The sequence below is a fragment of the Mandrillus leucophaeus genome, unplaced genomic scaffold (genome assembly GCF_000951045.1).
Source record: "Mandrillus leucophaeus isolate KB7577 unplaced genomic scaffold, Mleu.le_1.0 Scaffold317, whole genome shotgun sequence".
NCBI lineage: Eukaryota > Metazoa > Chordata > Mammalia > Primates > Cercopithecidae > Mandrillus > Mandrillus leucophaeus.
In genome coordinates this window covers 2177978-2195058 of record NW_012103332.1, presented here as the reverse complement: position 1 = coordinate 2195058, position 17081 = coordinate 2177978, and the positions used below count along the sequence as shown (strand labels likewise).

The following is a 17081-nucleotide window of genomic DNA, read 5'->3' as shown; positions in this document are numbered from 1 at the left end:
AGGAAGTCCTGCCAGCCCTCAGGTCAGACCTCTCAGGTCTGTGGCTGCATTTCACAGGAAACCAAGCCTAAAACGGACCTATCAGGAGGTTTTCTGCTGAAGGGTACTGCTTAGCATTGAGAAGAATTCAACCCACCGCCTTACTGATTTCCACCACCCCAAGGTCTCCGCGCTACCGCCCCTCCTCACAGGAGACAGACACCTCAGCCCAGATCTCTTGGTGCTCTCCACGCTGTTCAGGTAAACTCATTAGGCCATCTCTTGTGAGTGATCATCTGATGGTCATGTCCTTGTCATAAATGATCATTAGGAAAGACCTGAGCAGCAAGGAAAAATGTGTTTCTAACGTGGAAGTCAGGGCCTTCTGTATAGCATCAAAGGGGCAAGAAGAAAGCCCTTAACTCAATTGTTAAAGATCCTTTCATTCTTTTGGGAGAAGGAATCAGGATACCGACCCACAGAAAATTAAAAGACGAAATGTTTTCAATCTTCTTTTCCTGGAGCTTGGACTCCCTGACTGTTTGCAACTGAAGTATAAAGACCAGGCCCCAAGGTTGGCGTTCCTGGCTGACTTTCATTAAGTAAGCCCCCTAGAAAGAAAGCCTCCATTCAAAGTAGGTCATTCAAAGTAGAAGTTAACTCCTGGAGCCCTGTGGAAATATATTTTTAACATTTCCTAAAGTAATACGATTTTCTTTCTGCTTTGGGGTAGAGGAGACTTAGACTTTGGAATCACACAGACATCCTTCCACTCACAAAAGTAAGGAGCTCAAAAGTGAGGTTAAAGTTGGGGTTAAATTCTTACCTTGAAAACTGCCAGGAGTCATCTCTACTGGATTTTTCTTGGATAAAACAAACAAACTGGAGTGAGACAGAAAAGAAAATAACTATCATCAAATTTTGGATACTTTGATTTTAAAAGGTGTTGATATGTCTGAACTTTTTATCAATACTGTTTTTATTACTTTACACCAGTCTTACTTATTTGACTTCTCTGTTGTGAGTATTACTTGTCTATTACTTACCTACCTGGCTGTTTCTCTGGCTGTCTCTCTTTGTCTATACTGTGGCACAACTCCTCAATAGTGTTGTTCTTTGGATTTCCAGGGGCCTCCCAAACCACCAGGAATAATCATTTCAAATATCAGGAAGACAATGGTAGACCTGGTTAATTGAAGGCCTACCAGAGAAATGACAGAGCTTCAGAAATCCTGAGAAGCTTAAGATACAATATGCCCTAGAGAAGTAGGAATGGCAACTGGTATTTACTTACCTTCAGCTCCTGCTGGCCTGAAGAGTTGGCTATTACTTACCCTGGTTTACAGGTGAAGAACTTGAGCTCTCTAAGTAATATGTGCAAGGTTGTTCAGTCACTAATGTCAGTAACAGAATTCAGAAGGAAACTGATTTTCCTGACTAACTGATCAGAATGGTGAACAGTGTTGGTTTGCAGTTTCACAGAGCTCATCTCTAAACTCACTCCTGTGTAGTCTCTGACACCAACCATCTAAATGGTAGTATTTCTTTCTTATTCCCAATAAGCCCTCTCAGATGATTCTATAGGCCAGACCATTTGAAAACCAATGCTTATAATCTTCTGTACCGTCTGGCCAGCTCTGGCCTGAACACCAGGGGATTCTGTTTCTTGATCACTTTGCCATGAGTCAGGTGCTGTCTTAGAAAGTCCGTAGGATTTGATGCCTGAGCAAAATGGTGAGGATCCTGACTCTGCCACTTGGACAAGGGATGTGGCTTCATATCTGACCCTTAATTCCTGCCTCTTTTTAATAGAGTAAGATCTCATAAGACTTGTATTGACAATTATTTAGCCTCAATAATGTAATATTTATATTACATGAAATATGGTGCATTCTTAACACTTAGCAGGTATTCAGTAAGTGTTGGCTTCTTTCTCCACTACTTTCCTTTCTTCACTCCAAATCAGCTCTGATTTTATTCATAAAATATGACCACAATCACTACGGAATTGATTAATACACGTAAGTTTACAAATATTGTATTTTAATAATCTCGTTAGAGAATGGTAATATTCCACAGTTGCATAGCCTTATGTAATCTAGGCCTTTGAATACATATTTTCTTCTTGAATGATCTTAACAACTTAATGAAGTAGGCAGAGCACATGTTAGGGCATTTAAAAGGTAAAACTGGGGCTTAGAAAAGATGAGGAAGGGCAACTTGGTGAAATAGAAGGAAACAGGGCTTTGAGATCGTCAAAAATGGATGTGAATCTAGTGTGTGACTTCACTGTTTGTCTTTAGGTAAGTAGCTTAAGCTCTCTGATCTTCAGTTAGCTGTTGCTGGTGTTGTGTAATTGGAAACTGGGTGGAAGAATACATTTTGTGTGTTGCTTCAAGAGTGAGAGCAAATGTGCACAGTGTCTGACACAGAAGAGACAGTCAGGAACTGGCTAAATGGTCACATGAAGAGTAGTAGAGGGTGATCTAGAAGCATCCTTTTTTGAATCCAAGTACATGAAGCAGTTATATCCACTATCATAAGCTACTGCCAACATCTGCCAAGACTTGAGTTCTGCAGAGTTCTTCCAGACTGTACCTACCCTTCCAGCATGACAAAGAGACATAAAATGTTCAAAGGGGCTAAATTATTAACCAGAGAGATAAGTATCTGAACTTAAATTATATTTCTGATTTTTTAACAAATTAAACCAAACATTCACTGATGTTACCAATAAAACTGAGAAGCATCAGGTTAGATATAAGCAGTAAAAATAACGCCCGCCCCCGCCCCCTGCCACCCTCGCCACACACACACAAACAGAATTGTGGAATAGAGTTATCATAGGACCACTTTTTGCATTTATTATTTATTTTTTGTTACTCTTGTGGGCAAAATATGTGGGAATCATTATTGTGATTATTCTGCTTAATTTTAATCATGTCTTCGAAAGAGCAATGACTTACAGGTTACCATTGAAGTGCTGCTGATAGACAAAAAACGCTCATCATTTATCATTTTTTTAGTAGGTGTACTTAATTCTTACTTAACAAAAGTGGATTCTGAAGTTCAGGCAGGCTCCATTTCATGCAACGAATAGGAGGATATGCCAGAAATGAGACCCAGGTCCACCCAAGCCCCGAGCTCCTGCTCTTGGCATGGTGCTCCATCAGTGCCCTGCTGATGTGCCCAAGTTCATGATCAGGGCATCCATCACTGTCTTCTAAACTAGCCAACAGCATTTAAGGAACTCCCAGATACACAACAAGCATTAGCAAAATATGTATTTTAGTTGTTTCTTTTAAATTTCATTGGTGATGCTAATTGAAACACTGCTTCCTACACACTTACACATGAGAATCAAAATCCTATTGTGTTTAAATGGTATTGTGGTTTGTCATGTGAAATAAGATAAGCCAAAAGGTCTAGATGCAACATGAAAAATTAATATCTGTGTGTTTTGGTGATAATCTTTAACTATGGTAGGTTCTGTGTTCAATTTCGTGTAAGATAAAGATGAGGGCTGACTAACAGCCTAGGCCCAAACTCTGAGAGGGCTGAATTTTTGTGGAGGGCCCAAGAACCACATTTCACTATCAGTTTTGAAGACCCAGAAAGCTAATTAAATCCAAGGCACACAGAGTTGATGGAGCCCAGGAGGTCAGTCTACTCTTGTACTCTGGCCTATCCATCCATCTTTGGTGATTTTGTTCAAGTGTACTCAAATTATAAGTTCAGATGACTGGCATATTCCCTCACAGGAGACAAATGTACACCGGAAACTAAATTGCTATTGGGCAGTAGCTTGGTGAGCACAAAGTCAGAGCTGTGTAATTTCAATAGCTGGATTTGCTGAGCTATGGGAGGTCTGATGCCTTGACAGGTACTTGCAAAGCCCGTCTGCCCCATGGCTACCTGCAGATATTTATACATCAGGACATCCTCACTCATGGGCAAGTCTAGGGATCTCCCGATCAGTTTTATCTGTCTGGGCACCTTACACAGGACACCTCCACACTGTCCCCATCCCAAACTCCTACTTCTGCTACATGCTCTTTTCACTACACCACACCATCCAGTCATTGAGATGTGGATATCCTGGGTTCGAATCAGTTACTTCCTAGCAATATAGTTTTAGGCAAGTTACTTAACTCCTCAGAACCTCTGTTTATCCTTTATAAAATGGAATGAAAATATCTACTGCTTGAATTTGTGGTGAGAAATGAGATTCAGTACATAAAAATGCATATCATGGTGTCTAGCAATTATTAAATACAAAGTAAATGGTAGTGGCTATTATCATCATTGTTGGCATTATTATTATGAGTTTATTTTATATTTAAACAAATCTTCCTTAGATTCTTGGCCTTTTGTCCCTTTTTAAGATATTTGACCTGAAGAAGTTCTATTTTAAGGTGATTTCTGCAGAAAACTACTTTCATCATATCCTTATTTATTTTTTGTCATTCATCTATCAAAGCCTTGGGTGTCTTACAATTCCTCAAATGTACTAATCCTCTGGAAATATTAAGATTTAATGAAAAATGATAGAAATTCTTTTGGAATACCTTCCTAGTCAATTTCAAATCCTCGGAGTTTTTCACAGCACTGATACATAGAAATTACTCAGTAATTATCCGAGGAGCTGTTCTTGCACAGCAGTTTATACTTTACAGAGTGCTTTCACTTTCATCATCGCATTTGGTCTTCAGAATAATCCTATGAGCAAAGAAGGATGAGCACTCGTAGCTTCATCTTTCAGATTAGAGAAACTGAGACTCAAGTTGTAGAATTAACTGTATAATTCAGCATACCTAGGCTGAAAGACTTGTCTTCCATCTTGCTAGATAAGTGATCCTGAATAAAAGAATAGAAAAAGAGATAGTTAATTATGCAAGGGGAAGTTTAATTCAGGGGTTAGGTTCTAAATGTACTTGAAGTTACAGATGAAATGATGATCTCATCTGGATCCACACTGTGCATTTGTTCACTGGACAGGCTTGGCTCGGGAGAAGTCTCTTGCACAGAATGACAGGATTGTTCAATGTTGAAAAATCTAGGTCATTTGGTTTGTTGCTGTATAACAGAAACCAAATTGAACAAAATACCCTACATATGGTTCTGGTAAGCAGTAAATGATATTATTATTATTATTATTACTATTTGTATTAGTCCATTTTCACACTGCTGTAAAGAACTTCTCTGAGATTGAGTAATTTATGACTGAAAGAGTTTTAATTGACTCACAGTTCCGTATGGCTGGGGAAGCCCCAGGAAACATACAATCCTGGCAGAAGGGGAAGCAGGCACCTTCTTCACAAGACAGCAGGAGAGAGAAGAGTGAGCAAGACCATGGAAAACTCCCTTATAAAACCATCAGATCTCATGAGAATTCACTCACTATCATGAGAACATCATAGGGGGAAACAACTCCCATGATCCAATCACCTCCTCCCTCCCTCGGCACCTAGGGATTACAAATCGAGATGAGATTTAGGTGGGGACAAAAAGCTAAACCATATTACTACTACTATAAGTTGTATTACTCCTTTCCAGTCTTGTTTAGACTACCTAGGCTTTTGTGTTTCTCCTTTGGATTTTACATTTCCCTCAAAAATTTTTCAGGCTCTCCTGATCATGAAACAGCTCCTCAGAAAATCACCAGCATACACCAGGTGCTTAATAAATGACAGTTGAAAAAAATTAGAGTGCTTTTGCCATGGGCCTTTAGATGTCCATGAGAATGGTGGGGTTTACTGGATCTATCTTTACCCCTATCTTCACCGCAGGGCTAGCCTGTAAATTGTGGTAAATATATAGCAATCCCTAAATCTTAGTTTATTTTCTTATACTTTTTGTCCTCTGAAGTTTGCCTTCAGTACCATCTCAATGCATTAATCAATCAATGGAGAAACAATCACAGTTGGGTATGTTCTGATTTAATCCAGGCCTAGAAGTGCCTGCCCCTAATCAGTATGGTTCTGCTATCATTTATGAAAGTCAAAAAAAAAAATGGGGGCGAGACAGAGGTAAACTTAATAATAATAAAATAAAATATCTGTTAGGATTTTGGCAAACTTGGAGACTATTTTTCTACAGTCTCGCTTTATGTGAACAGTAAAAATCATTTTAATAATAAGAGCAGAGAGAAGGAAGATCCAAAGAAAAGAGGAGGAGGAGGAGAAGGAAGAAAAATGAAGGATAGAGGACGGAAAGGAACACGAGAAAGCTAAATGAACAAGAAAAAGGATAAAGGGTCTATTCTCCACAAAATGGAACAAAAGGAGAGATAGAGTCTTACCAGTAAAGGAAGGAAACCCTTTCTGCAGAATCAGGCAGCTGAAGAGAAAAAAGGAAATGGTTTTTGAAAACAAAACCCAACAGGAGTAATAAATTCAGAAACTATAGATTGCATCAGTTCATTAAGAGTGTTTTCAAAATCATTTAAAATAAAAAATGAGCGCACAGTCACATTGCCTTGAGATACTTAAGGGAAGTTACTCATTACCAAGAGAGTTGCAAAATCTTATAAAAATATGCCACACGTAATAGCAGAAAAACTGGAAAAGCACTCTCTCTTACCCCTCAAAAAAAAAAAGAAATCTTTAATAACAATCCATTTGACTTCACATGCCTCCACTCAATGGAAATCCAATAACATTAAATGTTATATTTAATTAAATTGAGCTGATTGACCCGACTGGGGTATAGAATTAGAAATCCAATCAGCATATATTTTCCTCTAAGTATGAACATCTCTAAAATGTAACTTTCTCATTTTTGATATGAAAATTAAAGAAATATATATAACTCTGAATTGTAACCAAATTAATATCATCTGTCTCTGAGAAATCTTGATTTTGGCGTGTTTACTCAAAGCTCCTACATGTGTGCGCAAACACACGCACACACTTCTGGCCCTCTTCTCCAAATATACACACATTGCTCCCTTTCTCAATTCCAAAAATCATTCACCATTTTGGATATGTGTGATGTGGTTCTGCAGAAAAAGTCAGATGTGTATTGTGTGGGTTTGATACTCTTTTCCTTTTTTCCTGTTTTAATGAGAAAAAAAGCCTTAAGCCTTAATATAGACTTTATTGTTGATCCTTGACCCAGTTTTAACTGCACAGCTACCACCTACCTTCCTGATTCATTCAAAGCTTTTCTTTAGCCATTCACAGTTTGCTTTTGGTCATTTCCTATATCCAGAAGGTATGTTGTGGATATTATTAGAATGATGTTTCCTAGGCTTTAAAATAAACAGAGGCCAGTATTTTTATAAGAATTATCTTCTAGGAATAACTAACAAATGTTGGGGAGCAAAACAATTTCTTTACCGTAAAAGCATTTTTTTCTTCATGAAATATTAATTTTGGATCAGGTGAAACGCAGCAGCAATGTTTATGGTAAATGTCTCTTTGCAAGCTCAGTTTGATAGTACTGGTGAATTCCCAGTGGATAACAAGAGTTCTCAAGGATAACAAGGAAATGCGATTTGTTGCATTACATGTTTCCAATTGTTTAAACTGCTTGTGATACCATAAGGGTATTAATTATTTTTGGATTACGACACACGTGAAAAATACAGCCTATTTATAAAACAAGTCTCTGCTTCTTAAAACATTCACTCAGTCCCCAGGTGGGTTCTGAGCTCAGAAGCAGGCATCCTGGTTTTAATGCCCAAATCGAATGTATGTTCTTCGGAAATCTTATGGACACTTTCATCTGCAGAACGCTGTTTTCTTTATTCCAGTTTTCTAAAATATAGGTGTTATTCTTTAACCCTCAGATCCATTATCTTTTTTTTAATGCTTTAAGTTCTGGGATACATGTGCAGAACCTGCAGTTTGTTACATAGGTATACATGTGCCATGGTGGTTTGCTGCACCCATCGACCCATCATCTAAGTTTTAAGCCCCGCATGATTTGTCCTAATTAGGTATTTGTCCTAATGCTCTCCCTCCCCTTGCCCCCAACCCCCCAACAGGCCCCGGTGTGTGATGTTCCCCTCCCTGTGTCCATGTATTCTCATGGACATGAACACAGATAAAGCTGGAGGCCATCCTTCTTAGCAAACTAACACAGGAACAGAAAACTAAACACCACATGTTCTCACTCGTAAGTGGGAGTTGAACAATGAAATCAAATCCATTATCTTTACAAAACATTTTCAAACCACAAAGTACTTAATGAGCTAATCAAATATAATCACTGAGACCATTTGCTCCAAAGTCGTGGGGTTGTTTGGTCCAAACAGATGGTTGAGGCAGGGGTCTCTCGACTCAGGATGTGAGCCACCCTGTGCACCTCTCTTTGACATGGTCCCCTTTATACCTGGAGGAGATTACCGTGAGCTCCATAGGGAGACAACACACATTGTTTCTCAAACTGGGGTTCATTTTGGATCCCCAAAGAGTTCCAGGTCAGGGTTTATAAATTATGTGGGAACTGTATTAATGAAATGAAAGCACAGAGTTCCAACCCAAAGTAAATTCATTATGAGCATATTCTGGCTCTTTTGCCTAGGCTTTAGGCCCTGGTATACACTCGGGCAATTTTATTGCCCATGTTGACGTTTGCAATTAGATTTGCATTGGCATCTAGCACTTAGTACAGTGGTGTTTTTTCTTGTTGGAGAAATAAGCTGGCATCATTAAAACAGGTAGCCTCTCCTTGTGGACTCCCAGAGGACCCTGGGCTTCTTTGCAGCTCCACACTGCTCCACCCAGCGTGGCTCCTTCTGCCTGGCCCCTCCCTGACAGTGAGGCCCTGAAGGTAGGGTGTGGTCTCCTCTTGAGACCTTCAGAGCTTCTTTCGGCTTCCCCACAGCAGAGTTGACGCTGGGCCTATTAATATCCCCATGCCAAGTGCCCTGCTGTGACTCCGGGTTCCACAGGCAGAACTGACAGATGACACCTCAGTGTCACTTCTCTTTGCCAGAGAGAACTATGCATGGGCTTTACTTCTGTGGCTAACCAGGAATAGAAACTGAAATAATTCCTATAGAAAGTGAATGCACAAACACCATGAGATGTGCTCCGTTTCTGGGGCATTCCAGCTTCTCAAGGTCTCCGAATCAAGGCAAGAAGATGTTGTATACTCTTTGATCTGGGTCAGATCTTGAAGTAAGACTCCTTGGAGAAAGACCTGCAAGACTGACACTCCACAGTCCTGCCTCCCCTTCCATTATCATAGCCCATGTGGGTGTTGCGGTTACTTCTTTTATTATTATTATTATACTTTAAGTTCTAGGGTACATGTGCACAACGTGCAGGTTTGTTACATATGTATCCATGTGCCAGGTTGGTTTGCTGCATCCATCAACTCGTCATTTACATTAGGTATTTCTCCTAATACTGTCTCACCACCACCCCTCCCACCCACTGACAGGCCCCAGTATGTGATGTTCCCTACCCTGTGTCCAAGTGTTCTCATTGTTCAACTACCACCTATGAGTGAGAACATGCAGTGTTTGGTTTTCTGTCCTTGTGATAGTTTGCTGAGAATAATGGTTTCCAGCTTCATCCATGTCCCTGCAAAGGACATGAACTCATCCTTTTTATGTCTGCATAGTATTCCATGGTGTATATGTACCATAGTTTCTTAATCCAGTCTATCATTGATGGACATCTGTCCTATTCAACATAGTGTTGGAAGTTCTGTCCAGGGCAATCAGACAAGAGAAAGGGAGTTGGGGATACTTCTAAGGGGAGTTGTAGCAAAGCTGGGTAAGAACCTGTTCCATAGAAAGCTGTGTAGATGCCTCCAGGACATATTTTTCCCTGTGTTCCCATAACACCTTTTGCTCTATGCTCTCTGATTCCTAGGATCTGGAATGTGACTGGCATATAGTAAAGCCTTATAAATAGTTGCAGGTACGGTAGTAAACTCTACCCTGTACAATTGCAAGAGCCTGGACTTTACTTCTTCACTGCCTATTAATAAGACCTGAGAGAGAAATGGATGCTTGACATGATTAGAAACCTTTTCCATGATCAAATTGTTAAAATCTTTGGATGTGGTAGGTTTTTGTTAAACATTCCGCTAAAAATTGACTCAGAAATAACTCTAAGTATATAGAGGATTATTTACAAGCAGTGCCAGTTCCTAAAAGTCTATTTAAGATGCGTCTGGAACAGCAAGGAGAATGAACATGTGATTATCTGGTGCTTTCCGTAAGAATGAGAAAAATCGGTGTGTTCAGTGACAAGCTGCCAGTGAGTGGTGCTGGCCAGATGGAAACGCGAATAGAATGACCCTCCCTTCTGCCCCCCTTCTGCCTCCCTGCCTGATAAAATACCTGGGACATTTAGACAATGTCCATACCTGGGCTTTTCCCTAGAACAACTGAATAAAACTTTCTGGGACGTTATATTTTTTAAGGTTTCCAGGTAATTCCAAAGCATAAGCAGGTACGAGATTCTATGATTACATCAGTGGTTATTAGCAGATACTTACCTTAAGATGCTTACCTAAGCATCTTTCATTTCTAACTAAATCCAGTGCCACTTTAAGGCACGTAAAGTGATATAAGGCATTTAATTACTCTTCAAGTTCAGACTCATATTAATCACTATTTCCCCCATGTCTTAGATATGGTATTTTTTCATGTAATCCTCATAAGAGCCCTAAAGGTAGCTGTTGTGTTACCCCCATTTTACAGATAAGCACACGGAGGCTCAGAATGGTTAAACAGTTGTCTCAAAGCATAACTGTGAGAAACAAACTCACCTGTCCAAACCCAAAGGATGGACTCAGAGATCCGGAGAACAGCAAAAGTGAGACTTTTAATGGTGGTCTTACAAGATCCAGTGTCTGGCATGCACTCACTCCCAGAACAGTTTCAACAAGCCATTTATCCCATAATGTGCAGGTCCCTCCCCCAGTTCCTCATAGGCTGAGTGCTATGGGGTCACAATCTTCCCTGATGTTGCCTATGGATTGTTAGGCAAGGGCTTTAGGTGGTTTTTTTAGGGTTGTCTTGCTGCATTTTGTCGCAGCCCACAATGCATTGCAATCTTAGTTAGCTCAGCTGCTCTTTAAGTATTTGGCTTATGACCTAAGTAGCTGGGTAGGCTAATAAGAACAGACAGAGCAAGCTATTTTGCATACTAGTAAACCTTTATCTTAGACTAAACTTCTTTGGTTCGGGTGAAGGCAAGTAAGGTGGGGGGAAGCTGTTTCTTCTGTAGTTTGCTGACCTAAGCCGATTCAAGGCATTTTGTCTTGGAAATGGACCACGGTATACATTATTTCCTTTATAACTAAAACATGTTTGATTTTGTATGAAATGAGGATCATAATACAGATCCGATGAGGTTACTGTGGTCGGGAGATGGAGGATATATAACAGGTGATCTGTATTCACTCCCTCGTCTTTGAAAACGCACACATGAGGAAGGGAAGGGGCTTGTATTCTCTACAATATATTACCTTCAAAAAGCCAGTGGACATAAGACTCTTTCTGACTGACTCACCACATCCTTTGCACAATGGCTAAGATCAGGTCAGAGTGTGGTGCTTTCAATGTGTCAGCCATTCTGAGTAGAGCACAGCTGTTTACCCTGTACAATGCCATCCCTTTTGTCTTGCTGGTGATACTTTGTGGCTAACTCAGTCTCTGGTGAGGGTCGCTAAAACCTCAAATTCTGCTTTTTTTTTTTTTTTTTTGAGATGGAGTTTCACTCTTGCTGCCCAGGTTGGAGTGCAGTGGTGCAATCTTGGCTCACTGCAGCCTCCGCCTCCCTGGCTCAAGCAATTCTCCTGCCTCTGCCTCTCGAGTAGCTGGGATTATAGGCTCCCACCATCACACCCGGCTCAGTTTTTGTATTTTCAGTAGAGACAGGTTTCACCATGTTGGCCAGGCTGGCCTCGAACTCCTGGCCTCAGATGATCTACTGTCCTCAGCCTCCCAAAGTGCTGGGATTACAAGCGTGAGCCACTGCATCCGGCCTCAAATTCAGCTTTTTAAAATGTCAGAAGAGTTTGGGCTCTCTCTATAATATTTTTAAACTCTTCTTATACAATAAAGTGCTTGCATCTCTCAAAAGCTACTACTAGAATGTTTTTAACTTTTATTCAAATTTTAAAATACAAGTCTAATAAGCACTGATATTACTGATCAAATAATATACATATAAGGCAAAAATTAAGGATTCCTCCCTGATCCCTCCCGTTTCCATCCCTGCCCTCCTATGTGTTAGCAATTTGGCAGAATCCCCTGCAATTTGGCTCTGCGCCGAGCTCTACTGGAGAAGACAATAAACTATAAGAAATGTAATGACAGACTCTTAACTTTTGAAACCATTTTTGTCACCAAATATTGATGGATTGTCATTTTTTTAATGAAACTATTTCCATTTCTCTGAGCTGAAAAAGACCTATTTGGCCTAAGCTGCTCATTTTTCAGGTGAAGAAACGAAAGCCCAGAAAGCTCCATTGCCTTACTCAAAGCTGCACGGTGCATGGCAGGGCTGGGGCTGGAGAGCAGCTTCCCTGGCCACCTTGCCAGACCTCTGATTTGAGGCAATAAGTTTTGCAGGGAACTGTCCTGCGTCTGTGGTCCGTTTACTCTGTACACAAGAACTGGCCAAGATTCAGGCACACAGGGAGCCGTCCATAAAGATTGGTTTATTTTGTCCCATTTCAATGCTACTTAATGCATTCAGAAGAATGAAGTAGCTGTATAAGCAGTTATCATTAAGAGGTAGATACTTTTAAGGGATGGGGGATGGATTTGTCCTGTATGACTGTAATCAAGTAATTTAATCTCTATAAGTATTAGTATTCAAAAATTGGCAACAATATCCCCACATACCCAAATATAACATGACGTGCTAAAGCACCTTGCGAACTCTGCTTTGTTATACAAGTAATTGCATATCCGTATTTCATAACATTTCATAGTTTGTAAGACATTTTCATATGTGTCAGTTTATTTCACACTTAAGACATGATGTAAAAGAAAGATATTGATACTACTATTTATAAACTAGGAGGGACCAAATGTTCCTTCAAGGCCACACAGCTAGTTAATGACAGCACTGGAACTGAACAGAGGTCTCTCAACTTCCAGTCCAGGACCCTTCCAGTATTTGATGTGCATTCTTTGCATGACACTGATGAATGTTCAAGTCCTGTTTCTCACCGCCATGATGGAAATGACTTCCAAGTGGGGCTAGGCACTCTACACACTGCCATAGTGGGCCATCAGTGAATGAGAGGCTAACAGCTGCCTCTCCTTTCCCTGCTGTCAATATTGACCTACAACATAAGACGAGGGGATGAGGCAAGGGGGTGAGGACAGAGGAAATACACAGGGTATCAGAAGTCATAGAGCTTAGTTGAAGTTCTTTACTATGGGTTGCCAGTATAGGTTGAAGATCACACAGTTTAATTTCGAATCCCATCCCTTAGCGTGCATGATCCTTGATCATCTCAATCCAAGGGACCTTCCCTCATTATTTTTCATGTACTACCAACATCCCAGCTACCGACCCTTTTAGTTTCACCAAAGTGTGCAAAGCCACTCTGGCACGATATGCATTGTAACATCTTCACACCTTTGCACATGATGCTCCATTTGCTTGGAACACCTTCCTTAATTTTGAGCCCAAAAGACCCAGATTTACCTGGCAAGACAAAGCTCAAATATTGTCTCCTCTATGAAGATTACTCTGGCTGGCTCTCTAAGACAGAGTTAGGATTTGTTCTGTTTTGTTTTACAATTAACTGTTTTTTGCAAAACATTTTAATAACAGGAGGGATGTCACGGAGAGATGCAGAAACCGTACTATACTTAGTTTTAGAAGTGGCTTAAGGGCAGGGACTGTGTCTCACTGGGCACAATATTTGCACAAAGTAAATTTTCAGTAAATGGTAGTTTCCCAGATGGATGAATGAATGAATGGATAGATGGATGACAGAATATACTAAAAATGCCTAAGGCTCAGTGGGGTGCCATATGCTGACAGGTTAGGAAATGGAAATTTCTGGGTCTCGGGACCTTGGCTCTTATTGCAGATGGGTATTCTTAGTCACATAATTAAATCTTTCTGGGTCTCATTCTCTAACTGTGAAACCCACTTTCTACCCTACTCCCCACATCTGGGAGCCCAGGGAAGCTGATGGATATTAAACCATATTAATAGCTCCTCGCCCTTGGCTTCCTGTTGAGTTTGGCCAATGGGAAATGGCATCAGGAGATCCAGGGCAAAAGAAGCGTGAGATGGGATTTTCATTCCACCCACCACAGCTCCCTCCCTGCAGGTCCCACAACTGAAAGCCACAGCTCCTCTTCCTGCAAGCCAGAAAGAGAGCCCTGTCTCTGTGTCCCAGTGCCTACCTGGTCCCCAAACCCCTCCAAGCCCAGGTGTGTGACAGCGCCCTTTTATTACCACCCCCAGATACTTCACTGTCTTCTGTGGATTCCTTCTACCCTGCCAACACCTTTTAAATGGTCTCTTTATTAAGCTGTTCTCAAATTACCCAATTTGAGAGTGCCATCTGTTTCTTCCTGGAACCTCAGCTGATATCCTTTATACCTCTCAGGGCCTTTGAGTAGATTACATGAGATCATTGATACGAAGCCCTTACTGAATACTCCCAAGGTCTCTACTGCTAATTTATGTGGTAAATAACATTAAAAATCTTTCCTATGTGGGTGAATAGAAGGCTCAAATAAAATGCTGCATTCTACGTAAAGTGATGTAGAACTGTAACTTTCAATAAATATTTTATGGTAAAGCCACACTTGGAAACGAAAAGCACCCCTTCTGCACGCTCTGGCTCGGAGCAGAGCCAGCCGAGCCTGGCTGACGTGCCCTCGGTGCCCAGGGGGAGCGCACAATTGCACGCCAGGGAAAACCAGGCTCAGTTTATGTTTGCTCAACTCCCGGGGGCAGATGGGATGAATGCTGACAGAAAGAGGACAGCCTGTCAGAGAAAGAAATCCCCTCCCCCACTGCATTCCAGAAATAAGCCAGTTCTTAACCTGGATTGATTCTTTCTGCCATTTCCTCTAAACCAGCACCTGTATCCGATTTTAACAAGAAGCAACAATGGCTTGTTCCCCAGAATTAAAACATGATGTGGAAGTTCCAGTAACGAGTTTGCTTTTGTTTCCACAGGCTGAATTGAAGATCCCTCTTATCTGCTGGGTGCCAAGAACTATGAACAGGCAGTAAGTACCATGGGATCACTGTGAGTCCCGATTCCCTTTTCATAGTGGGGACAGGAGGCGTTTTCTGGAAGATGAACTAAGAAATGATGCCAGTGTGGCCACCCGTGGAAAGGGGATTTCCTGAGAGGCCATGGCTGGGGCTGTGCGCTTTGGTGTTCGGAAAACTCCTCTTTCCAGTAGCAGCATTTTCTCATGGACAGAGCACTTGCTCTCACTCAGCACGGGTGTGTGGTGGGGCAGGGACAAGATACCCTAGCACCATGATGCTAGAAGGGCACCCAGTCAGTTTCCACCCATGGGTGTGAAGGAATAAGTAAAAGGACAGTGGTTTGTGCACTTTTTCCCACAGGAGAAAGCCTGGAGTCCAACCTTCTCTTTGTGGACACCCAGAGTAAGTGGTGTGGTCAGTCTGAGACACCAAAATTTGTGCCTGATAGAAAAAAAAAAAAAAAAAAAAAGCAGGACTCAAACGTTTAAGAAATATTTACAGTGAAAGAAAAACCTTGAAATTGGCAAAGTTTGGTGGACCAGTTTTAAAATTAATCTCCTTGTCTATGTATTTGCTTTATTTTGCCAGTCAGAAAAGTAGTTTTGTTATTCCTCTTTGGTGTGAAAAGCAGTGATTGTATTAGAAAGAGCAGGAGTTTCAGAGTCAGGCAGACCAGACCTACTTTAAATCCCTTGCCCTGTCATTTTACATCTGTATGATACTGGAGAATGATATCCTTACCCTCTGGATACGCAAGAAGTTCCTTAACCCTCTGAAAAGCAGAATTGACTCAGGGAGGAGGACTGCCTGGTTTCTGGGTGGATGTCCTGATCCTAGAGGGAGGCTAGGAGACAGCAATGGCTATACCTCGCAGGTGGGCACTGGCTGGAGGGCTCTGGTCCAAGAGACAGAGACAGCAGCAGATGCTGTGATGGCCCCGGTAATCTCAGCTACCCATGGATGCCCACAGGAGTCCAGGTGGAGTGACCTGACTCACAGCCAAGCCCATGGGATGGGAAGGCTGGAGCTTCTGCTCTTCCTCTTGCCATGAAAAGCACAGCAGGAGCTCCCTGGCACGTAGTCCACAGATGGGCTCCTCACCCGAGTGAGAATTAAGCTCATCAAGCATCCCTTCTTGCCAGGAGTTGTGACCTCGTTTTCCTCCTCGATCCTTGCAGCAGGACTGAGTGGCAGGTATTACTAGCTTCCTGGAAGATTAGCTGCTTCATCTAAATGACTTGTCTGAGATGGCTCAGAGCATTGAGATGAAGGTGGAGCTGGAATTCAGTTCTGTCTGACTCCCAGTTCAGTGCTCCTTTCTTTATTCCCTCGGCTGTGGGAAATGGAGAAGTCACCAGTAAGGGAGTCAGGGCTAATGTCAATCCAGGTGAGCTGGTTAACCTGTGGTTGCACCACAAAGATGAACTCTCAGACCCAAATTAGCATTGGGGATAAACGTGACAAACGGCAGTTTCACTGTGGGATAGACGAATTGGAGGTTTGTGCTGATGGCATAAACAGCACAGCAGTTGTATTAGTGTCCTGGGCTGTCTAACAAATTATCACCACCTGCATGGCTTAAAACACTGGGAATCTAGTCACTGACAGTTCTGGGAGCCAGAAATTCAAAATTAAGGGGTCAGCAGGGTCTTTCTTCCTCCAAAGGCTCAAGGGAAGAATGCTTCCTAGTCTCGTTCACCTCAGAGGTTCCTGACTTTCCTTGCCCGTGGCTGCGTCACTCCCCTCTCTGCCTCCATTTCACGTGGCCTTCTCCTCTCTGGCCATATTTTCTATTCTTCTCACCTCAAACCTCCCTCTGGCTGTCTGATGTGAAGATATTTGTCATTGGATTTAGGGGTCACCTGGATAGTCAGAATGATTTCTTATCAAGATCCTTAACTACATCTGCAAAGATGCTTTTCCCAAACA

The 17081-nt window shown here is 41.6% G+C and overlaps 1 protein-coding gene across 1 annotated transcript in view; it reads left to right on the top strand.

Annotated features, from left to right (window-relative positions):
• Positions 1–42: 42 nt before the first annotated feature.
• Positions 43–17081, top strand: part of CLNK (cytokine-dependent hematopoietic cell linker) — a 206794-nt gene continuing 189755 nt past the window's right edge. Inside the window, exons 1-2 of the mRNA XM_011987821.1 lie at positions 43–240; positions 15111–15163. Of these exons, the coding sequence (XP_011843211.1) occupies positions 15153–15163 (11 nt within the window). The 5' untranslated portion in view covers positions 43–240; positions 15111–15152. The remainder of the gene's footprint in view (positions 241–15110; positions 15164–17081) is intronic.